The sequence below is a fragment of the Macaca nemestrina genome, chromosome 11, assembly GCF_043159975.1.
Source record: "Macaca nemestrina isolate mMacNem1 chromosome 11, mMacNem.hap1, whole genome shotgun sequence".
Lineage (NCBI taxonomy): Eukaryota > Metazoa > Chordata > Mammalia > Primates > Cercopithecidae > Macaca > Macaca nemestrina.
Window position 1 is genome coordinate 50,546,642 of NC_092135.1, and position 27,172 is coordinate 50,573,813.

Here is a 27,172-nt window from a genome sequence, read left to right on the forward strand (position 1 = left end):
TATAACTAGGCTTACTCCCAGCCCATACATCTCCAGCCAATAGATATATCCTTGTAATTTTGCTTTAGGCCAATGTAAAATACGCTGAATCAGGTAACTGGTTGCATTGGAAAACAACCAAGATACATGACAGGCAACATAGAAACAGCCTGCTACTTTAAGTAACCTATATATAAAATCAAAAGCTAGTAACATAACCAACACTAGAATTCTAAGCTAAATTGACAGATCAAGGCCTGAAAACTTAAGAGAAAAACCAATCAAAGTAACTTCTCCTAAGAATTAAAGGTATTTTTTTTAAAGTAGAGTAAAATCTGCATAAAGCAACAGAACATTCTCTCGCTGGGCACGGTGGCTCACTCCTGTAATCCCAGCACTTTGGGAGGCCAATGCAGGCGGAACACGATGTCAGGAGACCAAGATCTTCCTGGCTACCGTGAAACCCCATCTCTACTAAAAATACAAAAAATTAGCCAGGCATGGTGGCACGTGCCTGTAGTCCCAGCTACTTGGGAGGCTGAGGCTGAGAGGTGGAGGCTGCAGTGAGCTGAGATGGCGCCACTGCACTCCAGCCTGGGCAACAGAGAGAGACTCCTTCTCAAAAAAAAGAACATTCTCTCATGGCAGTAGCAGACTGTACAAATAAATGTAATTTCAAATTGAAATATCCTGACTTTATCAAACATATAAAGATAAAATCTTACTTAAAAACAAAGCCACATAAAAACCAATATATAAGAGTTTAGTAGACCAGGCCAATGAGACTTACAGCAGGCAGTATTTGAAAATCACTAAAGAACATACAGAGTTTGACATAGTTCTCTCTTTAATTGACCTTCTTCCCATACCTAAAATGTTTAAACACCTCAGAAATGTTCTTTTAGAATGGAAATCATGGTATTTATTATAGAATGAGATTTAATGTCAAAAAGCTACATTCTCCCTTCGTATCTCCGTAAATTCTGGGGGTGAAGACTAGTTAATCTTGTTTTACCTGACAATCTGCAAGTCCTAAATTACATACAACTGAATATCCTGAAAGTAAATCAATCATTAATGTAATTTAAACCAAAACTGTGATGTCAACATAAAACCAAAGAACAAAACAATAAACATGCAAAATACTGTATTCTGTAGGAAAAACTACTGTAAGAATTTAAGAAATTTAGAGTTCCTTTAGAGGACTGAGAATCCCTAAGTCTGTTTTTCCAAGTCTAAAAAATCTACTTTGTGGCAATGTTATGATTCTCATTCTCTACTAATTCTAGGATATACATAACATAGAGATACTTTTTATAATCTCTTTCTTTGAAGCTAAATCTTTTAAAGAAATTGTGTTGATTTATGCCAGTCACTTTGGCAGCACCATCAATCTGAGACCATTAAAAGTTTCTAAGCTATCTATTAACACTTACTGTTAATGGGAATACAAGATGCAAACTTAGGAGAATTGGCTATGGCTCAAATCCTCAAAAGTGATTTTTTCCTCCCTCATCCCAATAATAAAAGAGTTAAAACATTCAAATGTCTTTGCTCTCTTCTCTGTCACGGTAGGTATACTTCTTCTTGCCATGAAGAGGTGTCTCAATGTTATCTGTTGAGTGTTTCAGATTTTCCATTTAGATTTTTTTTTCTTTTCACTCTCAAGGGCACATAAAACACAGTCATGTGTCATTTAATGACCATATGTTCTGAGAGTTGTGTCATCAGGAGATATCATCATTGTGTATCATAGAATGCACTTACACAAACCTGGATGGTTATAGTCTACTACACATCTAGGCTATTATGGTATACACAGCCTATTGCTCCTAGGCTAGAAACTCTTTATAACATGTTACTGTACTGAATACTGTAGGCAACTGTAACACAATGCTAAGTATTTGTATATCTAAACATAGAGGTAGTATATGATTTAACAGGACCACCATTGTGTATGTAGTCTGTCATTTACCAATATGTCACTATGTGGCCCACAAATCTAATACTGTGTCTCAACATTTAAGTTCAATGAAAATGGGATGTTGCGTCAAAATAATAAAGGGGAAAAATTCTTAACTTAGTTGCTACAATAACGCCACAACAAATTCCATGAGCCACACCATTCTTAAGGCTACAAAGTGGTAGTTCATATTTACTTAATCTGAAACATACTATAAAATCAAAACCATGTACTGCTTTGCAAATTCCCATTTAAACTACTTTGGTAAATATGTAAAAGTGCTATAATTCAAAATTTTAAACATCTGAATATTATGAACAATTTGGCACCTTTAAAAAACGTAGCTGATATATTTTATACAATTCATGAGTGGCCAACCATATGTATATTTACACTATGTAAATCATTTCTATTTCCTATTCTTTTAATAAGTATAAAACTAATTATCAAGATGTTCTCAGAAGAATCATCAGTTTGAGGAAAATAAAAAATACATGAACAAAACACTAGGGAGCGCCACACATCCTGTTCAGTCATTCTTAGCATCCCAGAAAGTTTCTAATGTTAGATATAAACAAACATATTTCATTTATCACTCTACATATTTTAAAAAATGAAAATAAAAAGCGGTAGTAATGAAAGCAATATCAATGCTACGGTGAGTGAATTTTACAAAGTGTAAATTCAATTGGTCCAATTTTACCATGACATGAAAAGAAAGCACTTTAAAAGTGAAGAACTTCACATGGGGACTTCACAAGTTCTTTCCTTCATAGTTATTTCTAAAGTTTTTCCTGCTGGAAAGAAATGACAAACAATTGGACCTATCTTTTGTCTAGTATTAAAAAAAAAAAAAATCACCTGAAAAAAATATTAACTCCTAAATCTGGTGGTTTTTTAAAAACCATTCTTGCTGCAAACCTGTAGCAGCAAATTCATAACCTAAATAAGTTTCATGTCTGCCTTTTTACTTGGGGTTCTTCTTAAGTGTGCTAAAGTAAAATTCCATAAGGTAAGTACAACCTATAAAGGCGGTTTTAATATTTTAGAACAACTATCTCATATACCACTAAATTATTTTATGAATATACAAATAAATGCCAAAAATCTTGAATAAATGCAAACTGAATCTTTAAATAGAACTAAACGTTCATTCAATTGGAGATAAATGGAAATATCTATGTTTAAAGCATACCCTTAGCAACCAAAAGTAAACTGGTGGCTTTTTTTGTGGAAATCATTTAACCTACTTCCTCTTCATCTAAAGCAAGCCTGTTCAATCTGTGGGCCATGGGCCACATGTGGCCCAGGACAGCTTTGAATGTGTCAACACAAATTTGTAAGCTTTCTTAAGACATTCAGATTTTTTTGGCTTTTTTTTTTAAGCTCATCAGCTACTGTTAATGTTGTTTTTTTTAATGAGTGGCCCAGGGGAGCCAAAAGACTGGATACCCCTGATCCAGAGCAACATAAATTCAAAACATCATTTTTTGATAAGAAATATTTAGATAAATAAAGGGTAGGCAATATTTGTACAAATTGTTATCATGCAGAATAGAACTTTACCATGTAACAAGACAAGTGCCAGTATTCAAAATTTGCGAAACTCTCTCAACCTACAGAATTTAGAACTGCTGAAGTATAGCAACCCCTTCAGGGTCTAAGCAAATTAACCCAATTATATAGTCTTATACTGATATATACAGATAATGCAGTCTGAAGTCAGACTGACAGAATTCCTATCCCATTTAACTTGGGCTAATTTATTTGACCTCTCTGGACCACAAACTCTTCATCAATGAGAAAAAACATTAACTGTCTGATAGGATTATTATAGAGAACAAATGTGATAATACAGATACGGCACTTAGAAACAGGCTTAATAAATAATAATAGGTATTACCAATGGTCTCCATTTAATCAAGGTATATCTTATGTCACCCCTTCCTTCATCTATTCTTTATCTAGCTCTCAAGTACTTCAGTTCTTTTAAGTTATCTAGGGAAAATATTGTAAAACCACAGTAATATTCAATAGGAACCAATACACATTAATAAGAAGTCAATCTCAGATTAAGATCATGCTTAGTGCTGGCTCTGCAATGTCACTGAGTAACTCACTAAATTCTCTGGGCCTTACTATTCCCATTTGTAAATTGGACATCCAATCCATCTAGCCAATCTACTTTTCAATCAGGAAGATCAAATTCAATAGGCTATAATCTCTCCAAGCTTATATAAGCATGGTGACAGAATTCTTGACACAAATTATGTGACACAATTTAGAAATAGCGCTAAATGACAACGAACTGACACTTTTTTAAAAAAGCTCTAATCATAACTGGGGATACACAAAAATTGCATTGCCTCAACTAAGTCATATAGAATTAATGACTTTAAAACTTACTCTAAAAAGTCATCAAAGCCTTCTTTTAGACAAAAGTATACAAGGACATAAGACCATTATTATCCCCTGCCCCAAGTCTTTCAAGCTAGACTCAGCAGTATATCAAGCTAAATCTTTATACTTCATTTCAGTATAAGTAAGGGTCTAATTTTCTTTTCTTTTTTTTTTTTTTTGAGAGGGAGTCTCGCTCTGTCACCCGAGCTGGAGTGCAGTGGCCGGATCTCAGCTCACTGCAAGCTCCGCCTCCCGGGTTCACGTCATTCTCCTGCCTCAGCCTCCCGAGTAGCTGGGACTACAGGCGCCCGCCACCTCGCCCGGCTAGTTTTTTGTATTTTTTAGTAGAGATGGGGTTTCACCGTGTTAGCCAGGATGGTCTCGATCTCCTGACCTCGTGATCTGCCCGTCTCGGCCTCCCAAAGTGCTGGGATTACAGGCTTGAGCCACCGCGCCCGGCCATAAGGGTCTAATTTTCTATACCTAACAAATACATGATCATAAATACACGATGACTTAGATTACTGAAAAATCATCTTTCAAAGAAGTAACAACTTTCTTGATTCCACATGGCCAAATGGGTGTTTGCAAACAAGAACTTAATGCTCATTCATTTATCAAAAGCTAGTTTTAAAAGTCTTAGCCTAAATCTAAGATCAAGACCTAATGAAAAGGATCCCATTCACAACGTAATGTGATTTTGTTTAAAAAGATCAAAGCTGGCCAGGCGCAGTGGCTCACGCCTGCAATCCCAGCACTTTGGGAGGCCAAGGGGGGTGGGTCATGAGGTCAACAAATCAAGACCGTCCTGGCCAACATGGTGAAACCCCATCTCTACAAAAATACAAAAAATCAGCCGGGTGTGGTGACACACACCTGTAGTCCCAGCTACTCCAGAGGCTGAGGCAAAGGAATTGCTTGAACTTGGGAGATGGAGGCTGCAGTGAGCTGAGATCGCACCACTGCACTCCAGCCTGGCGACAGAGCAAGACTCTGTCTCAAAAAAAAAAAAAAAGCAATCAAAGTCTAAGATAAATACAAGAATTTCATTAAATAACAAAAAACAAAGCCTAAGACAAAGCAAACTGAATTTCAACTCAAGACAGTCTTCACTAGTCCTTCATGACTAACAGAACCATTCAGACTGGGAGAAGATACAGATTTCCACTTTGAGTTCACTAAGTAAGAAAGAAGCAGAAGTGGATTTCCTTTTAAATCCACCAGTGCAAAATATCATGACAGAGATGATAAATTCCTCTTCAAAAGGTTTTAATTCCCAGTTCCTCAAGTTCTTTGTTTCTCTAGTTTCTATAGTTATCCGTGCTATAACTAACCCTTCCTGCCCTTGCAGCACCCTGACATGCCCTGACAAGTCTAGACATGCCTTACTCCATAACAGATAGCCTTCCCCTTCCTGCCTAGATATCTGTGTTCAATTACAAACATTAGCCAATCGAGTCAGTTTAGATTGTGCGGTCCAACCCTAGCAAATAGGGGAAAGACACAACAGTAGGGACCAGCTGTGTAATGAATAAGAACCTCTTCTCCTCCCTTGTCCGGTGTGCTCTTGCCATTGCTCTATCCGCAAGAGGCACCCTTCTACAGAAGTAAATTGCCTTGCTGAGAAAACCTTTGCCTGAGTATATTTTCACTTTGCAACACCAAGCATTTACTTCCAACAATTTGGGGGCCCACCCAGGATTCCCATTCTCCTTCGGTGAACAGGTCTCTGGTCACTTCTCATGGGGAGGCGCGACCCACTGCCTCGTTGAAGTGGCCTCAGTGTAGAGACTGGAACCCACCAACAAATACACCCAGACTCTCAGCAACAGGGAAAGATACAGGCCAGCAGCTTGGGGAAAGGATTCTCACATACCGCGACAACCAGGTAACTCTGTACACAGACCAAGGTAAGAAACGTTGCAGGGGTGACAAAGTATTTCCTTGGTGGTCGGGATATTCTGGAGGATGAAAGTGTGTGTGAATGATCACAAGCACTACTGCTTTCAGTGCTGCTTGTGTGAATGGTACTAAGCACTACTGCTGTGCAGAGTGAGGGGGTCCTATCTGTAGTTCTGTGGTCACTTCCTACAGCTTAGGGCAGATCCTGCTGTGGGGCTCATACCGGCACACCAATGCCAAGAGGGGCCTAAATTCGCATGAGGGAAGTGGCCAGAGTGGATGAAGCAAAAGAAGGGTGCAAGGAGCCTCCAGGAGGTGGGGCTAAAGGATAGGCAAGAAATCTCTAATACGAGGGACTGAGACTTAACAAGTCTCCAGAGAAGAATTTTCAGGCAAGAAGTCTCTAATACGAGGCATTGAGTCTAACTAGGACCTGACATGGGAAATACCCCAAGCAAGACAGAGTAAAAAGGATAAAGATGGCAGTAAAGATATTCCCGCCGATAGTTCCCTAGGTCTCATATTAAAATACTGGAAAGATAAAGAGAAGACTAAACTTAAGAAACAGCAACAAATGATAAAATATTACTGTTTTATTTGGACTCGGGGACTCATCCTCAAACCCTCAATCTTCTGGCCACAGTTTGGGTCGAATGAGGGTGCGATGTGTCAGTTTTTGATTCAATATGTCAATGACAAAAGCCCAGTTTCTCAAGAGGAACTGGACTATGCTCTTTATTGGAGGCAGGTACCTGTCCTCCTTTTTCCCTTAGAGACAACTAGGAAAGAACCTGATCTAGCATCATAAAAGGAAAAATTAGATAAGTTAGTTCCAATGCTCAAAGACTCCAGCACATGGGATCCCCTAGACCATCCTCCCCGGCTCAGTGTTCCCAACCCCTCTCCTCAGGCAGCTGCTGCCACCCCAGGTCCCGCTCTAGATCCTTCACCTACTCACGTTACTCCTCCTCCTTACAATCCTGACTCTTAGAAATTATCATCCCAGGAGCCTGTCCCTTATTAGCCTAAGGACCCCTCCTTAAAGGGACTCCAACATGAAATAGAGCAATGTAAAAAGTATATCCAGAACTTCCCTTTCCCCTCTACAACTCAAGAGTCGGCCCCTGCTCTCTTTCCCTTAAAACTGATCAATTTTTAGGACCTCGGTTATACACTTGGGTACAGTTAATGTACATCTTGGACATCCTTCAGGAAAAGAAAGGAGTATGATTCGTAGGGCTGCTATGGTAATTTGGGAACGTGAGCGTCCTCCCAGTCAAAAAGTTCCTACCGTGGACCAGAAAACCCCGCCCAAGACCCCCAGTGGGACAATAAAAACCTGGCTCACTGGGAAAACATGCAGGACCTAAGGGAGATAATAATAAAAGGAATTCAGGTATCAGTACCCGAACCCAAAATCTCTCTAAAGCATTTGATATACAACAAAAAAAGGATGAAGGGCTTATGAGATTCCTAGATAGACTGAAAGAGCAAATGAGACAATACGCAGGCCTCAATTTAGAAGATCCCCTTGGGTAAAGAATATTAAAACTCCAATTTGTCACTAGAAGATGGCCAGACATCTCAAAAAAATTACAAAAGTACAAAACTGGGAAGACCATCCCCTAAGTGAACTTCTCAGGAAAGCTCAAAAGGTGTATGTGAGGACAGATGAAGAAAGGCAAAAACGAAAGACAAAACTTATATTATCCACCTTCCAACACATGACTCCAAACCCATATACTTCTAAACAGAGCTTCAAGGGGCCAGAACCCATAAAGGGTCCAAACTCTCCTTTAAAGAACCAAGGCTCTCATTTACCAGGCCCTCTAAAGAGTATGGGGGAGCAAAGTCAAAGAATCTCAGAACCGAGAGGGGGTAAGGGTAAGATAGGTGCTACAAATGTAGAACAGGCCACTTGAAGACAGACGTCCCAAATTTAAAAAGGAGAAAGAAGCCCTTCCACTCATGACTTTTGAGGAAGAATAGGGGGGTCAGGGGCTCTGTCTCTTTTATCTTGAGTCCCACCAGGAGCCCTTGATAAATTCAGAAGTGGGCCCTAAGCATGAGCTTATCACCTTTTTGGTCAATTCAGGGGCGGCTCGTGCCTGTTTGTTTCCCTCCATCTAATATTGCCTACTCTTTGGAGGAACTTTTCATCTCAGGTAAAAGGAGAAAGATTTAAAGAAAAATTTTAAAAAACACAGAGGTCAGATACCAGGATCGATCAGCTCATATTCAGTTTTTGTTAATCCTTGAGGCAGGGACTAACTTATTAGGGAGGGAGTTAATGTTGAAGTTAGGCATAGGCCTACAAGTCAGCCCAAGAGGATTCCTCACCTCATTAAACCTACTCATCACTGCAGATGAAAAATACATTAATCCTAATGCCTGGTCCAAAGAGGAGAACCCAGGGAAACTCCAAGTCTCTCCAATCCACATCAAGCTTAATGCCCCCCCTAAGGAGAAAACAATACCCCATTCCCATAGACTGCAGGATAGGGTTGAAACCTAAAATTAAAGGTCTTATTAAAGACAGGCTTTTTGAGCCCTGTACGTCCCCTTATAACACCCCAATATTGCCAGTCAAGAAATCAGACGGGTCATACCGGCTGGTACAGCACCTTAGAGCTATTAACCAAATAGTCCAAACTACCCACCCCGTTGTCCCCAATCCTTACACCATTCTCAGCAACATTCCATATAATCATTAATGGTTTACTGTAATAGATTTAAAAGATGCTTTCTGGGCATGTCCCCTGGCTGAAGATAGTCAAGATATATTTGCTTTTGAGTGGGAGGATCCCCATTCAGGGTGGAAACAACAGTATTGATGGACAGTCTTACCGTAAGGGTAGACAGACTCCTCTAACCTTTTTGGTCAAATTTTAGAACAATTATTATAAAAAGTTGTCATCCCAAAACAAATATGCCTACTCTAATATGTCAATGATATTCTTATATCTGGTGAGGATATAGAGAAAGTAACTGGCTTCTCTACGCATATTCTTAACCATCTGCAGTTTGAGAGGTTAGGAGTTTCAAAGGAAAAGTTTCAGTATGTGGAGCCTGAAGTTAAATATTTAGGCCACTTGATAAGTGCAGACTAAGGCCTGAAGGAGTTGAGAGAATTGTGTCCCTACCCTTGCCTCAAACTAAACAAGAACTCAGGAAATTTTTAGGGTTAGCTGGATACTGCCACTTATAGATTGACTCATATGCACAGCAAACTTTCGTATCAAAAACTTGCCCAGGGGAAGCCTGACCATCTGTGGACTTCTAAGGAAGTTGATCAGGTCAAAGAGCTGAATGAAAGACTCATAACCACCCCTGTCTTAGCCTTACCTTCCCTGGAAAAGCTGTACCACATTTTGTGAACATGGATAATGGGGTAGCTTTGGGAGTGCTTACTCAAGAACACAGTGGCACTCAGCAGCCTGTGGCCTTCCTGTCAAAAGTCTTAGATCCAGTTACTTGTGGATGGCCTCAATACATCCAATCCATTATAGCTACCGCAGTATTGGTCCAAGAAACCAAAAACTTAACCTTTGGAGAAAAATTGACAGTAAGCACGCCCCACTAAAGTTAGAACTATCTTAAACCAGTAAGCAAGGAGGTAGCTTGCTGACTCAAGAATCTTAAAAGTATAAGGTTATTCTGTTAAAAAAAAAAAAAAGATGATTTAAAAGTAGCCACTGATAATTTGCTTAACCCAGCAGGTTTCCTAACAGGGGATCCAAATCTACAAAAAAAGCACAAATGTTTAGTTTTAATCGATTACCACACAAAGGTCTGACCAGACCTAGGAGAAGCTCCCTTCAGGACAGGACGACACTTATAAATGGTTCCTCCCAGGTGACTGAGGGAAAAAGACACAATGGGTATTCAGTAATTGATGAAAACAAACTCAAAGAGAGTCAAAAAAAATTGCCCAGTAATTGGTCTGCCCAAACTTGCAAGCTGTTTGCACTCAGCTAAGCCTTAAAGTACTTGAAGAACCATCTATATCGATTCTAAGTAGGCCTTTTTGAGTGGCTCATACATTTGGAAAAATTTGGACTGAACGAGGCCTCATTAACAGTAAAGGTCAAGACCTTGCTCATCAGGATCTATACCACCCAAGTATTGAATAACCTTCAGTTGTCAAAAGAAATAGCTATTGTCCACGTCCCCAGACACCAGAAAAGCCTTTCTTTTGAAAAGTTGAGGAAATAACCTAACAGATCAGATAGCCAAACAGGCTGCCGTTTCCTCTAAAATGCCTGTTTTTCACTTAACTCCTTCCCTTCCTTGTTCTAACGTGATCCCCATTTTTTCTTCTACTGAAAAAAAAAAAAAACCCTAATAAAAATAGGTGCTGAAGAGAATTCAGAAGGAAAATGGATGTTGCCAAACCACAGAGAAATGTCATCCAAACCCCTTATGAGGGAAATCTTATCCCAACTACATCAAGAGATCCACTGGGGTCAATTGAGGACGCAGTCCTCAAGAGTTTACGGATGCACAGAAATTTATACCCTGGCCAAACAGGTTACAGACAATTGCTTAGTTTGTAAGAAAACTAATAAACTATAAAAAGATTACCCCTTGTGGGAAGCGGTCCAGGCTTAAGGCCATTCCAAAGTATCCAGATTGATTACACTGAGATGCCTCAATAGGGCGTCTAAAATACATACTTGTGATAGATCACCCCACTCACTGGGTCGAAGCTATCCCCTTTTCAAATGCAATGGCCAATAATGTAGTTAAAGCCTTTATTAAAATTATAGTGCCCAGGTTTGGGTTAATAGAAAATACTGACTCAGACAGTGGAACCCATTTTAGCACATACATCATTAAAAAGCTATTCCAAACAATAGACATTAGATGGGAATATCATACTCCTTGACACCCACCTTCATCATGGAAGGTAAAAAGAATGAATCAAACTCTGAAGAACCACTTAACCAAGCTGGTCCTGGAGAATCAGTTACCACGGACCAAATGTCTTCTTGTTGCCCTGTTATGAATCTAAACTGCCCCTCGGAAAGATATTGGTCTTTCCCCTTATGAGATGCTCTATGGAATGCCTTATTTACACTCCATTGCTGACATTCCTACCTCTGAAACTAAAGACCAATTCCTTAAAAATTATATACTTGGTCTATCTTCTACTTTCTCTTCTCTTAAAACCAAAAGTCTCCTAGCACAGGCACTGCCCCTGGAGTTCCTAGTACATCAACATCAGCCTGGGGATCACATCCTCAACAAAAACTAGAAAGAGGAAAAGCTCAAACTGGCCTGGAAAGGACCACACCTAGTGCACTTAACTACTGAAACCACAGTGCAGACAGCAAAAAAAGGACGGACCCATCACACCCGAGTCAAAAAAGTGCCGCCCCCCCTCCAGAGTCATGGGCCATAGTCCCAGGGGAAAACCCTACCAAACTAAAGCTAAGGAAAATTTAACTCTCTTGCATCTATTCTATTACTCCTTCTTTCCTCTCTCTATTGCTGACCACCTCGTTATTAATATAACCGAGTCAATTTCGCCTCAAACTACTACATTTGATGCTTGTCTTGTCATACGCTGTGGAGACTTGTCAAGTCAAAGACAGCTCTCCACCCCAAAAAAGTACCTCTGTCCTTCCTGACTCTGCTCAGACTGGACATTAGTGAATCAGGATCATTTAGTCTGGAAAGGTTTCAATAAAGACTCCAATGTCAACTGGGAGTATTGTCCCCCACACCCTGCTAAGACAGCTTTTATTGCCACAGTTGTTCCAGTGTTCTGTAGACCACTAAAGAGCACGCACGGATGGACTGTCCCAACCAGTAGTTGTAATTTCCTAAAGCCATATATTCATTTTACTAAAGAAACAGCTTCCTCTAGCTGTGAGCTAAACCAGTACTATCCAATACAGGTTATTATCTCAAACCCTCAAAGTTCTTCCCCTTCCCTAAGCCGGTTCACTTCTTTAAGCCGGTTTTATGGTATGGGGGCTGAGGTGTCAGGAACAGAACCTATCAGATCCTTTGAAATATGCTTCATTGATCCCCTACCGCCTACACCCTTAAGCCTTCTTCCAAAACCTCACAACAAAACTATTGTTCCTCCTCCATCTAATGAAAAGACCAAGGTAGCTATTGTAGAAGTTAAAAACCTAAAACAAACTTTGGCCCCTGAGACAGGATATCAAGGTGCGAATGCCTGGTTGGAATGGATCAAATATTCTGTCCACACTTTAAACAAAAGCAATTGTTATACTTGTTCACAAGGCAGACCAGAGGTCCAGATTGTCCCCTTTTCACTAGGATGGTCCTTCAGTTGACCAGGGATGCGCTGTATGGTAGCTCTTTTCCAGGATTCCACAGCTTGGGGTAACAAGTAGCATCAAGCTCTCTCTCTGCTATATCCCGGAGTTCAACACCCTGTGGGTCAGCCCCAGGGCCATCCAGCTTCCATCTCCCGACACTAAGTTCACTTCCTGTCTCTCACGACAGGGAGGAAACTTAGCGTTCCGTTCCTTGGAGACCTAAAAGGATGCAGTGAACTTAAAATTTTCCAAGAGCTTACCAATCAGTCAGCCCTCATTCGCCCCTGAGTAGATGTATGGTGGTATTGCGGTGGACCTCTACTAGACACTCTGCCAAGTAACTGGAGCGGCACTTGTGCTCTAGTCCAATTGGCTACCCCTTTTACCCTGGCATTTCATCCACCAGAAAAAGAAAAAACAACATCGTAAAGCAAGGGAAGCTCCTTATGGGTATTTCAACTCCCACATTTATTTAGATGCAACTGGAGTCCCACAAGGAGTACCAGAAAAATTTAAAATTCGAGATCAAAAGCCGAGGTGGGCGGATCACGAGGTCAGGAGATCGACACCATCCTGGCTAACACGGTGAAACCCCGTCTCTACTAAAAATACAAAAATATTAGCCAGGTGTGGTGGCGGGCGCCTGTAGTCCCAGCTACTCAGGAGGCTGAGGCAGGAGAATGGCGTGAACCCAGGAGGCAGAGCTTGCAGTGAGCCGAGATCGCGCCACGGCACTCCAGCCTGAGGGAAAGAGCAAGACTCCGTCTCAAAAAAAAACAAAAAAACAAAAAAAACTGGAGATCAAATAGCTGCAGGATTTGAGTCAATATTTTCGTGAGTGACAACTAATAAATATGTAGATTGGATAAATCACATTTATTATAATCAGCAGCGGTTTATTAATTACACCAGGGATGCTGCCAGAAGGATAACAGAACAATTGGGGCCCACTAGCCAGATGGCATGGGAAAACAGAATGGCCCTAGATATGATATTAGTCAAAAAAGGGGGTGTTTGTGTTACGATTAAAACTCACTGTTGTACCTTTATTCCAAACAACACTGACCTCACTAGGAACATAACAAGGGCCTTACAAGGACTTACTGCTTTATCCAATGAACTAACTAGAAATTCTGGAGTCGATAACCCTTTCTCAAGATGGCTAGAGAGGTGGTTCAGTAAATGAAAAAGAATCACAGCCTCGATCCTTACTTCGCTTACAGCCGTTATAGGTGTGCTCTTTCTTACAGGATGCTGTACTCGTAGTTTAGTGCAGACTTATAAAAACAGCTCTCACCAAAACCTTCCTGAGCTCTCCTCCACTTTATTCAGATAAACTCTTCCCTCTAGACACCCAAAAGAACAAGATATACTGAGACATTTTGAAGAGAAAAAAACTATAAAATCAAGAGGGTGAAACTGACAGAGATGATAAATTCCTCTTCAAAAGGTTTTAACTCCCAGTGTTTCTGGTTGTTTCTCTAGTTTCTATAGTTACCCCTACTGTAAACAACACTTCCTGCCCTTGCTGCACCCTGACAAGCCTAGACATGCTTTGTGCCATAATGGATAGCCTTCCCCTTCCCGCCTAGATAGCTGGGTTCAATTTCAAACATTAGCCAACTGGGTCAGTTTAGATTGTGCGGTCCAATCCTAGCCAGTAGGGGGAAGACACAACAGTGGGGACCAGCTGCGTCAGGAGTTAAGTATCCCTTCCCCTCCCTTGTCCATCTCAGGAAGGCTCTGTCTACAAGACGCACCCTTCTACAGAAGTAAATTGCCTTACTGAGAAAACTTTGGCCTGAGTGCTATTTTCACTTCGTGACACCGAACATTTACTTCCGACAATCACATCTTTAATAACTGCTAAGTACGACTAACTTGTTTAATAAGTGATATATAAAGTACGAGTACTTGACCAGACAACGAAAGAAAGCAAATACACGTTTAGTAGCCTTTATATAGAATGCTTGAGACCAGATTGTTTTGGATTTTTTCAGATTTGCAGATATTTGCCTTTTTACCTACTGGTTGAGCATCCCTAATTAAAAAATCCGTAATGTTCCAATGAGCATTTATTTTGAGTGTCATGTTGGCACTCAAAGTTTTAGATTTTGGAGCATTTCTGGTTTCCAGATTACAGATATTCAACCTGTATAAAATATTCATAGTCACTAGATTTCCAAACGTACAGAAATACCATAACAACCAAATCAGCAATTAGAAGACAAAAACGAGTTCAGAATGGCATCTCAGGAATGACCTCCTTGACAGCAGGGCATACATCACCTGTACACTAGGTACCACACCCAAGAGACTTAAATGTGTACTGACTAAAACAAAAACAAAGGTAAGGAAAAAAAATGAGAACGAAAGACTAATAATTTCTACAGGAATGTAATCTATTAATTCCTACTTATAAACCTTCACAACACAGACCTATTTCTCTAGGTTAAAAACAGGTTGGGCAAGGCAGCTCATGCCTGTAATCCCAGTACTTTAGGAGGCCAAGGCGGGAGGGTCACTTGAGACTTGGAGTTCAAGACCAGCCTGGCCAATAGGGCGAAACCCTGACTCTACTAAAAATACACAACCTAGCTAGACATGGTGGCACGCACCTGTGATTCCTACTACTTGGAGAACCTGGGAGGATGAGGTTGCAATAAGTGGAGATTGCACCACTGCACTCCAGTCTGGGTGACAGACACACTGTCTCAAAACAAACAAAAAAACCCCCCAAAATCCCTAGTACACTGCTATGGTTTACACACATGTACCGAATCTTTTTTTTTTTTTTTTTTTTTAGACAGAGTTTTGCTATTGTTGCCTAGGCTGGAGTGCAATAGCGCGATCTCGGGTCACTGCAACCTCCGCCTTCCAGGTTCAAGCAATTCTGCTGCCTCAGCCTCTCAAGTAGCGGAGATTACAGGTGTGCGCCGCCACGTCCTGCTAATTTTTGTATTTTTAGTAGAGACGGGGTTTCACCATGTCATTCAGGCTGGTCTCGAACTCCTGACCTAACGTGATCCATCCACCTTGGGCTCCCAAAGTGCTGGGATTACAGGTGTGAGCCACTGTGCCCAGCTTCAAATCTTCAATATCTATTAATACTACTATTAGTTTTGTCATCAATATTCAACAAGCCTAATTTAAAAATCAAAGGTTAATCATTGATTTGTTCCCTCTTTTGATCCACTAATGAATACATTCATTGCACTCTACAAGCTGCTTCATTTATGTATATGTGTGTTACTACTAACTTATTTTGATGTTGCCTTTTTCTCCTAAAAAGCAAACTAAAAGAATAAAGGGCCCTAATTCAGCATTTCTCACAAAATGCTAATTTCATACAATGTGCTACATAAAGCAAAACAAACAGGTACCAGGGAGTCAGAGAAACTAGTGAAGGGGGTGTTGGGGGAGTTGGTCAAATAAAACAGAAATACTGAGTAAAAATTGTAAAAGCCTTCTGCAAGACTTCTCAGTATCTTAGTAAATATTATGCCTTCTGAATTTCAAAAGGGGACGGGGGGATGCAGGTCATTCTTTTCAACTGATGTGGTCCTCCTTAGATCTTTCCACACTTAGTTTGTGAATGGATGAGCTCATATCTAAATGAACTGCTCTCTAAATATAATGAAAATAAACGTATCTATAGTCTCACTAATAACATTTGTCAAAAATCTAACCATATTCAGTCAAGAATTTACACATATTAGGTCTGATTTAAGATATTTTTTAAAAGCACTTGCCTGAGTCATCCACATGTACCCAGATTCAAGAATTATGAGCAGATGACCTAAAAAACAAAAATTCTCTCTCTTTTTTGTCACTGGCTAATGCCCAATTCAATGGCATGGATCCTGTAGCTAATCAAAAGTAAGGGTAATTCAGAAGGAACAGCAACAAATAAATTTGTCAAATCAGTCAGGTAAGTCTAAGGTACCAATACACTGAATTTCTCTGCAAGGCCTATATTCTACTCTATCATTTTTCCTCTGCATTACTTACAATATCTTATACAATGTAAATGCTATATAGTTATTATACTATATTTTTAAAAATTTGTATTTTTTTGTTGTTGGTCTTTTAAAAGACTATTTTCCAATGCAGTTGCTTGAATCTCTGGATACAGAGGGTCGACTGTAAATGCAAGTATTTTAGTTTTGTTCTCCAAACAAAAATTATTTATTTCATCTTATTTATCTTCCATTTTTGTCAATGAAAAAGTTAAGAGTAAAGAGGCAGACACTAAAAACAAGCATAAGTAGTAACAACATAAAGTCACAAGTAACCACTGGAAACAGTCACATTTAACACTAACTGACTAATGGGCTTATACTGCAGGAAAGAATACCTGTGTATTTGTTTCATTCATTCAACAAGTATTTTACTGAGCACCCATGATGTGCCAAGAACTGTGCTCAGCACCTATAGGCTTCTTAAAAAGTACAGAACGTAGCCCCTGCCCTCTAAGAGCTTACAATCTATTACTTGTTGGAAAATTAAAGCAAATAAGACACCATGAAACAAGTCAATAACTAAGTGCCAAAATAAATGAAACAGTAAGAGTTATGGGTAGATTACATATATTTTCTTTAATAATCTGAAGGGGAGGTATATGTTGGCAAAAGTTATTTTTGAGAAACTTTTGGAGAAGGCAGGATTTGAAATAGTACAACATAGGTAAGCAAAGTAAAGTTCATAGTGATACTGAGCTGGGGGCAGGAGGGTAAGAACAGCCTAAGTTTGAAGTTCTGAACTAATATAATCACTCAAGACACTCTGCAAAGACCAGCCTAAGTTCAAATTAGGGAGTGTGAAGACATGCAGCCTTGAATCCTGCTTTGACATGTACTATGGGGAGGTTCTTTAAAGTTAAGCTGTGGAATTTAGATACTATGTTACAAGGCACTGTAAAGCACTGGAGATTCTAGGGCAAAAAGATCACACGCTAAAATCTAAAATTTGTGGGGGCAGGGGGGCATCCTTGAAGGAAGAAAACCAACTGAACTCAAAACCTGTTGAATAACCTAGGCATGGGAGAGTGACGACTTGGGCTCATGTGGTATCAGGAACAGAAATAAAATAAGATCTGTTAGAGCCAGCCTTACTCAATATAAGAACAAGAAAATCAAACTCATTTGTAAAAAGCAATTATTCATTTATCAGTTTACCGACCCAAGACCAAAAAAAAAAAAAAGGTACTGAATAAATAGAATTAGGGAGGCAGTACTAAAGGAATTTTCTGTTCTTTTATTTCCATATCTTCCCATAAAATCTGATATCATCTACTCTTATCAAATGATCTGAACTGAATCATAGGCTGTTAGAGCTGAAAGGGACCTTAACTCAATTACTGTACTCTTCTCATTGATAGAGGAAAATGAAGACTCAAAATAGGGAGGAAAAAAAAGGGCCAGCTAGCAGGACTCTCTGGGGCAAAGGCATAATCATCTGTGATAAAGATGGCAGGACTTGCACGTCCTTTGTGTAGAAAAGACAAAAGAGTAAGACATGAAAACATTATTTACTGTGGACACTGAGGAAGAAGACAGCCTCAGACATAATTTTATTTTGATAGAAATCGCTACAGAAAATCTTTATTTTTTTGAGATAGGGTCTCACTTTGTCACCCAGGATGGAGTGTACGGTGCAATCTTGGCTCACTGCAGCCTCGACCTCCCAGGTTCAAGCAATCCTTCTGCCTCAGCCCCGCAAGTAGCTGGGACGACAGACGCACTCCACCACACCCAGCTAATTTTTTAATATTTTTTGTAGAGACGGGGTTTCACCATGTTGCCCAGGCTGGTCTCCAACTCCTGAGCTCAAGGGATGCACCTGCCTCCGTCTCCCAATGGGAAATTTTTGAGTACTGTCATTCAGCAGGGAAAATTCTTTATCTTTCTTTACTAACATGATGGTTTTTTTTTTAACCAGTGATCCCTCAAAGCATCTTAAATCACATATTATTTAAAGCTTTAAACAATCTGTAAGGTCTCTTTCAGCTATAAGATCCTATAACTCTAAAATTATGACTTTCCTATAAAGTTCTATAGAGTAAGAGGCAAATTTAATCTACAAGATAGAAAACTGAAATAAACCTGAAAGAATATTAAGCTCAACTTGATAATCATCAAATATTTATTACTACTAAGAGTCAGCCTAAATGCATGAGATGGCACTCTAGGTCATCTCATGAATAAGAAAAAAAAAATTTGAACACACTACTTCTTTAAGCTAAATAGCTTGATGCATTTGAGAAATTATGAACCCTGGCTTCCGTACATCATTAAGCTATCCAGTCTGCATATTATTTTACAAACAAGTTTTATAATTTCATGTCATATTGGTAACATTCCAAAGACCACAATTATTTGGCAAGTAAGACTGCCACCAATTTTAGTCTTTAGCTAGTCCCAGCATGAGATGTTCATGAAAACCACTCAATACATGAAGGATTTCATAACCTTCAGTCCCAAAGTCTAAAGAATTTGTGAACTGACTTTTTAAAATTGCATGGCAGAACCCTCCCAAGTGTCACAACTGTAAATGATACAGACAGACATCCTGCTTCATCTCAATTATCTTCTGACCACTTACTACTTCTGAGTACTTCTGAGAGTGGCAGAAGAAATAATGCAGGAAAAAGATCAATTGTGCTATTTATTATCACCTTTAATTTTTAAAGCAATGTTTACAGAGTTTCAAGTAAGATTTCCGATTTGAGAATTCAAATTATCCATGCTCTCCCAGTCCGTTTTAAAGCTAAAATAAGAATTTTTTTTTCCCCAAGATTTGGGCCCCATATTTGTTAGCAAAAGGGAATTATATAAATCTTACAAAAACAGTGGAGATTCTTTTGGGACTTTCAGAGCATAACTCCTACTAAAACATTTATTTATTATACTAACAGGAGCCTTCAGAGGGAGAAGAATTCTAAACATCTAAATAATTAGGTCTACTTAAAGGCACATGGCGTATTATTAGCCTAGGAAAAAGTAGAAGGAAACAACACAAAAAAAATCAGTTATTTGAATGGATGTATACCAAGTAAACTTACTAGAAAGATGGTCACTGATATAGCTACAGAGAAAGGGCCATAAAGCAAACTGTGACCAGCTTATGTCAATGAGATACATGAAAGTACTTTTAAAAAATAAAATCTGCATTTTTTTTTTTTTTTTTTTTTACTAGAAATATGACTAGCTGGTATCTTGGTTTTGGTAGTGCAATAGCACCATTACAGCAAGGGTAAGCAGGTCAATCCCTTGCAAAACTTACCTTGATTGGCCCAATGGAAACAGAAGGCCCCAGAAAAGAGAGAAGCATCTGGCAGTAGCAAATTGTTTTATTTTATCTTTCTGTGGAAAGAAACTAATTTTAAATAAGAACCAGAGCATTTAAAGAATAAATATTTTTAAAGCTCATTATCTAGTTAGAGCAGCTCTACCAAGAAAACAAGAAGAGCTCCTTGCTGCTTAGAGATGGAAAGAAACAGAAGAGGAATCAAAGTTGTTTCTCCATCACCTAGAGAGTTTTAAAATTTGTGTTATTCTAAAGTCACAGAATAAAAGGCTCTTTTATTTAAAGAACTCCTGCAAGCAGAATCTTTTGGGGCTGGTGTCTTTGAATAAAGGTTTTTTGTTTTTTTTTTTTTAAACAAAATTAAGGGCAACATTCCAAATTAAAAAAAAAAGAGGAAAATCACTTGACATTAAGCCCTTCTACTCTTAAGGTTAAGTAAAAAGAGACAGACACATAGCAAGCTCCTTTTCCCACTGCAATTTCACCAATAACTTTAACCATGAAAGCTTAAACAATTATCAAACAGTACTAATTAGCAAAAGATCACATGAAATTGGCTTCCAAAATATTTTGTTAGCCTAAATTTTTGATGATTTATGGAAATACTCAAATGGAAATAACCCAGCCACCTAAAGATCTATATAGAACTTAACATGGAGCACAAAATTACTCATGGTAACTGAACCTGTTACCTTTCTTAGATGCTTCTCTAGAAACTCAGTTCTACCGAAATCACTGAATCAGCATTAAAACCTTTTGATCCAAATCACTTCTACAAAATGTCCATTTACAATTTATGCTAGAGATGGAAGGGACAGCTCATAAGCAGGAGTGTAGAAGCAATAAGCATTAAAAAAAAATAGTGTAAGTGGAAAATGAAGTACCTACTGGCACTGTCCTATGAAGAATCAGAATTATAGAGCACAAACCCCCCACCCTCCCTCACTCTCCTCCAACACACACAGAGGAAGATATTTCAGGAATAAAATTCGCTCTAAACCAAAACAATTGCTATTTTCAGATTCTATTTATTTACATGGTCTACCAAAATCAGTTATGTTGCTGTATCAGATAATATTTACTTTTAGACCATTAACTTCAATTGGCATGGTTGAAAAAATAATCATTAAAAATAAAAGCCTGGACGCACACTTTACTTTTAAATAATAATAAAAAAAAAATTCTTAGTTTTGAGGTAATCAGTAAATTTCTCAGGAGACTTTTTCATTACATTCAAATTTCCATTACAGTCATGATTCAACATTTGGCTTATTTAAAATTATTCGGGCATAAACTAATCCTTAAACAGCTATAACTATTGACCTAGATTTTGAAATCTTGACAGAATACCTGAGGCAAAAACAAATAAATAAATGCAAAATAAAATAAAAGCATTCTTACTTGTCCCATTGGTGGCCCTCCCATAGGGGGCATCATCTGTGGCATCATTCCATGAGGTACAGGAGGCATATTCGCTCTCTGACCCATAGGGTGCATTCCCATTGGGGCATAATGCATGCCAGGGTGCCCCATCTGAAAAACAGCGAACGTTTTTAAATGAGCAAATAATACTAAACGCTTCTCAAAAATCTCATTTCAACAAATCAGTTATCTGAAGCAACCTAATATTAAGCTTATGCATAATAATGTCACTGGATTAATCTATACCTTGTTTTAAACAAAATGCATTCTGCTAGTATTTAAAACGAGCTTGCAAATTCCGCAACAAAACGGGAAAAGTTAAGATGATTACTGGACAGCTGGATCATAGGTTTTCTCTTTTTTTTAAGCATTGACTTAATCAGCTACTAACTGGCTTGCTAAGCTTGGAGGATACATATTGAATACTAATCTTAAAACTGTTACAGTGAAAACAACAATTCTTCTATTTCATGCAAATATAAAAAATAGCCAGCTATTGTTATTTTATAACACTACTGATTTTAAACTTTAAAATGCTCTATCATATTAACTCAGGTGAAAGTCAGTCTTATAAAACACAAACAGTAGTGCCACCCAGGGACAATTCACTCCTAACAAACTTATTTCCTAACATAACCTTTAAGACAGGTAAAATTCCTTCTGTCAAAAATACATTTTTGAAGACTGAGGTTCTGTTACTCACGGACACCAAATGCAAACAACTAATTCATCCCTTTCAACGCAATTTAAAAAGACAACTACTTTCTTTACCGATGAGCCCATTGTTCCATGTTTTAAATTAAAACCAGCTAATTATCTCCTGTCAATTGTCCTAACAGTTCCCCATGCAGACGACCCCACAAGTAATGAAAACAAATTTTGGCAGCCGCTGTTAAAGTCTTACAGAATCAAGCCCCTCCCTCCCCCTTCCAGCTAAATCGGGCCTAAAGCTCCAAGACGCTCACCCCGCCCAAGAGCCAGCACCTTCACCACGCATCTGTCTAGGCCAAGCCTACGGGGTACTTCCAGGGTCTCACATCCTTCTTTGTGCATCCCCACCCTCCACTTCTCTCCCTCACAACATATCCCACCATCTCGAGTTCTTCCTTCGTCCACTCTTATCTTCTTCTCCTTTCGGAGAAAGCTTCCTGTTTCTCTCACTCCGTTTTTCATTGTGCCGCCTTCCCCCTGCCCCACTGATCCCTTACCGAGGGCCGTCTCCTCAGGAAGCCGTCAGCAGAGACCCAAGAGCCGGAGCAGAGGCTTGAGCCGGACAATCTCCGCTCCCCGTCCCCAGGACCCTGCGAGGGAGGATGGCTCTCCATTTCACTCACCATGAGGCCTCCACGTTCAGCTCCCGTCCCCGGCCTCATCGTCGGGCTCAGACTGCTCCGCCGGCGGCCACTGCCGCTACACATACCAACAAGAAGCGATCTGAGTGGCTGGCGCCCACTGGGGCTAAAGGTTAAAGGCTGCCCTGCGCTACGGGGCGGGATCAGCGAGGCCAACAGGCTGACGGGCTTCCCCGCTGTCCAATCAGAATGCGCGGCCGACACGCAACTCTGCGGCGATTCGCCCGCAGCCTCAGCCTCGCTCGGCGTCGCCTGCATGGGGCGGGGGGAGGACGGAGGAAGTTTCTGCGCCGAGTCCTCCGTCGGGAAAACTCTACCAACTTCCCCAGGGGAAGGGAAGACAACCGTGTCCCAGCTTCCCGAGCTTAGACCGCCTCACCCCGTAGGGGGTGGGGCAGTGGGGTCTGCCACCTTCCCCCTCCCCGCCCGAGTTACGTACGCCCCACAAACCTGAGGCCGCCAGGGGTAGGGTGGAGGGGGCGGGGGTAAGCAGCCTCTAGTGTTAGCGGTGGCTGGGACCGAATGCGCGCGCGCAGTGCTCGAGGCGGAGGGGAGGGGGCGGGGAAGGCGAAAGGAGGGGTTCCGAGGAGAGGGTTCGAGCTCGGTACGCACCAGGTGGAGAGCGCGCGCCGGGCGGAGGAGGAAGGAGGCGTGTCGAGTAGCGTGAGGGAAGTTGTGGTACGGGTGGGGAGAACCACACTAAAGGGAGATGGGGTGAGCAGTGAAGGCACCGCGAGAGTACCAGGCAGAGAGCTGCCCTTTCTTAATAGGGGAACCTGGAGAAGAGTGTGAGCGTAGAGGGGAAGAAGGGAGAAGGCAAATAGGTTCGGGAATGTGTCGGAAGGCGCGGGCGGGCGCTAGGACCCGGCGTCGAAAAGATGCGGCTTTGGGGCTGTCGGGTCTCGCGCTCCCGTTGGTGACGCGGCAGTGGCGGAGGTCTCCGGCAGGGATGAAGCGCCGCAGGGAGTGGATACTCGGCCGCCTTCGGCCTCCGCCCACTTCTCGCTGCGCGCTTTCCTGCTCCCCCTTCCGGCTACAGCCCTGGGGTCGAGCTCTGGTCCAAGCGCATCCCACCTCTCCTCAGGCCCTACGACTTCCTTTGCAACCCGCCGCCCAACCTTGCTCTCCGTGGTTTACCCCTGGGTTCTGAGGCATGGTGGTAGCGGCCACGGCCGCGGATTGGCTGTTGCGGACCCGGGGCGGGGCAGGTGGGAGAGGCTCATACTCCGCGGGTTTCGCTGTGCTTCGCGCCATGTCGTTAGCGGAGAGCGGGTGGCGGTCGGCTCTGCGGCGCCGCCGTCCCGGGACCCCGGGCCCTGTGGCTGGGCCAACATATTCCTCCTTTACTCAGGGGGACAGTTGGGGTGAAGGCGAAGTCGACGAGGAGGAGGGATGCGACCAAGTGGCCCGCGACCTGCGGGCGGAGTTCTCGGCTGGGGCGTGGTCAGAGCCCAGAAAGGGCTCGCTGCTCCCGCCGGACGGGGACGGGTCTCCTGTCCTGCCAGATAAGCGCAATGGTATCTTTCCCGCGGCCGCGGGCAGCAGAACCCAGCCTCGGCGGTGGCCGGTCCAGGTCCTTTCTATTCTCTGCTCGCTGCTCTTCGCCATCCTTCTCGCCTTCCTCCTCGCCATCGCCTACTTGATCGTGAAAGGTATTGAAGCCGAGGCCTTGAAAGTCTGTCCAGAGTAAAGTTGAGTCAGGGTGTGGCTCTTGCCACCTCCCTTCTCCCTTCGTGCTGCCTAAGCCCGCAGGGTGGCAGCTGCTTTCACCCAGAGTCCTCATTTGCATCTTACTTTGCTTTCCAGCCCTTTTGTAAGTGGAGCGTCCTGATCCGTGATCAGGAGACCCATTTTTAAAAAGGATCTTTTGATTAAATGGGTACTCTTGAAGAAATATCTTCAAGTCCTTAAACACGGGGGATGAAATACTGTCAAGATTAAACAAAAGGCGAAACACCCACCATTAAAAGGAGACTGTGAAAAGTGCATATAATTAAAATAGGCTATCTATGTTCAGTGGCCTTCATCCACAAATAAAGATGTGCTGTCCACCAATTCCTCTACACAGAATCCTGAGGGACAAAGATTTTTATCGCATAGTCCAAATTTCTACTTTTATACGTAAAATAATTAGCCTTTCAGTTTTTAAGTTTGTGTCCAGGTGTAGTGCACAGAGTTCTGTTGCAGGAAGTATAGTCCACTCTTCCTCTGATAATTTTATTAGAGGAAAATAATAAAAGTTGAAATACTGGCCGGTTGAAAGTTTATTGCAAGGCGTACGGTTGTATAATTTAGTTGACTAGTGTATGTTATAGTGGAAGGAAGCAGAGTTAAGTTTAAATTTCCATTCTTACTAGTTTGTGACGTTTGCCAAGTTACTGAAAAAAAAAACAAAAGAACTTTCTTGTATGAAAAGCACCCAAAACATTGTCAATGAAGTGTTATATTTGTACTTCATTAAATATAATTAAATCTATTTAACTCCATTTTTTATTTGTCTTCATTGCTTCCCAGAGTTTAGTGGGCTGCAGATGGCATGGCATCCGAAACCTTACAATGCTTGATTTTCATGCAGGAGACACATTGGCCAGTTGATGTAGGTTTTACCTCTTCATAAAATAGTAAGCTGTGAATGTGCATAAAATGCAAACTGTCAGTCTTAAATGGTTGACTACCAATGTTTCATTTCTTTATCATTCCCCTCCCCCGTTTTTTACCTTTTTTTTGCAATCCTGATAGTTTTGTCTCCTAGGTGGTTTGTTTCTCTTTTGCTCGGAGACCTTGCCTTTGTATCATAAAGTCACAAAACCATGATAAGTGGAATTCCATTGCAGAGGACATTGTACCGTGCTTATTTTGAAGAATGGAGAAAGGAACTGAACTCTGCCTAGTATGCCCTTTAGTGTTTACAACTACCTTCGGGAATAAACAGTACTCTCATTCTATGTACAGTATATGGCTGTTAGCTCCCTTAGTGGTCAACACATTCACTTGCTTGCTGAAGGTCATATAGTTGGTAAATTGAATCAGAATTTGAACCCAGTTCTTTATGTGACTCCAGAGCACTTTCCACAGCTTCTCAATGCCTTCACAGCCCTTGAGGTACTTTTCAAATTACAATATTACTTTCCTACCTAAGTCCCTCTTTGTATTTGCAGAGTTGCATGCTGACAATTTGAAAAATGAAGATGTTATAGACACTGGATTATTAGGTATGGAATTAATTGTTGTTTGCCTTGGTTTTGAGTTCACTTTTGTGTTTCCAGATCGTGTTTGAACTAAATTTGGGATAAAATACTTAATATATTTCTATGTGCAGTCATTCAGTCTTATGTTTTTCATTTGCATATGTTGGTGATAAATGTTACTAGATTTCCTTTATATATGTGAAGTATGTGTATACATATATGGTATGTTTGGTATAGTTTTTTAATGGACCAGGTGCAGTGGTTCACATCTGTAATCCCAACACTTTGGGAAACTGAGGCAGTAGAATCACTTGAGCCCAGGAGTTCGAGACCAGTCTGGGCAACATAGTGAGACCCTGTCTCTACAAAAAATAAAATTAGCAGGTGTGGTTTCACTCATGCTTATAGTCCCAGCTACTTGGGAGGCTGATGTGGGAAGATCACTTAAGCTTGAAAGTTCAAGGCTGCAGTGAAACATGATTGTTACACTGCACTCCAGCCTGGGTGACAGAGTGAGACCCTGTCTAAAACAATAATAATTTTTTAATGGGTACTGGTGTGTGTATATACCGCACACACTAGTAATACATTTTTAACGCAACTGCATGTGACTCAGGTCCAAAGAATATTTAACATTTTCTAATTACCTTCTGGAAGAGGCTTCCCACAACTCTTCTCAGGAATTTAAAAACAAAAGAACTTCTTCACTAACTTAGCGAAGGTAAATAATGTCTTACGTAGGCTTCAGGAGGAATTTAAGTTCAAATATTTTTATGTGCACCTTTTTTTTAAGCATTGACCATCCTTGCACAGGTTAATGAGTCAGACCTCAGTTTCTACAGTGTCTGTAGAATGCTATAGTTCACAGGTTTCCAGAGAAAAAGGTTATTCTATATTTCTCTCCACCAAAATGATTCTGAAGAGTTAAAAACTTTACCTGTCCAGCATATTTTACTCCAATTTGCTTTGATCACTCTAAATTGGGGAGGGGAGATCAAACTTAATCACTCTACATTCGATCAAATGAGTCAAGTAAGTCATTTGATATGATCACTTTAAATTAAATCATTTGATTTCGTCACTGTAGATAGGTGGTTGAGATACTATGACACATGTCCTCCCCTCTCCCAATCTTTCCTAAACCCTCTAATCTACCACTTTATGGCTAATCACCCTTATGGTGACACTAAGTATAGTGTACCTTATTTTGGCAGAAGGGGAAAGAAACATGAACCCTTTATCTTCAAATTGCAAAGAAGTTGGTTCCCTAGATATTGCATGGAAACTTTTGTCTGTTCGTGTCAACTTCTTGCATGAGAAAACATACTTTTTAGTTACTCATTTTATCAGTGTACGTTTTTA

The 27,172-nt window shown here is 40.7% G+C and overlaps 2 protein-coding genes across 21 annotated transcripts in view; one reads left to right on the forward strand and one right to left on the reverse strand.

Moving 5' to 3' along the window:
- Positions 1–23,262, reverse strand: part of LOC105492655 (pre-mRNA processing factor 40 homolog A) — an 84,964-nt gene extending 61,702 nt beyond the window's left edge. For 4 of the 18 annotated variants that reach the window (XM_024796267.2, XM_071072771.1, XM_071072770.1 and 1 more), the window contains exons 1-3: positions 23,073–23,262; positions 22,605–22,874; positions 21,250–21,381 (exon numbers count right to left, since the gene is read on the reverse strand). In XM_024796267.2, coding sequence (XP_024652035.1) covers positions 21,250–21,381; positions 22,605–22,688 — 216 coding nt within the window. In that variant the 5' untranslated portion in view covers positions 22,689–22,874; positions 23,073–23,262. Of the gene's footprint in view, positions 1–19,824; positions 19,905–21,249; positions 21,382–22,478 lie in introns of all 18 variants that reach the window. The other 14 variants (XM_071072776.1, XM_071072775.1, XM_071072773.1 and 11 more) reach the window with 8 other exon arrangements.
- Positions 23,263–27,172, forward strand: part of LOC105492657 (ARF like GTPase 6 interacting protein 6) — a 49,037-nt gene continuing 45,127 nt past the window's right edge. Inside the window, exons 1-2 of one of the 3 annotated variants that reach the window (XR_003020658.2) lie at positions 23,263–24,274; positions 25,781–25,834. Coding sequence is in view for 2 of the 3 variants with exons in the window: in XM_011759883.2 (XP_011758185.1) it covers positions 23,776–24,274; positions 25,781–25,834 (553 nt within the window). In the remaining variant the exon portion in view is untranslated. The other 2 variants (XM_011759883.2, XM_024796269.2) reach the window with 2 other exon arrangements.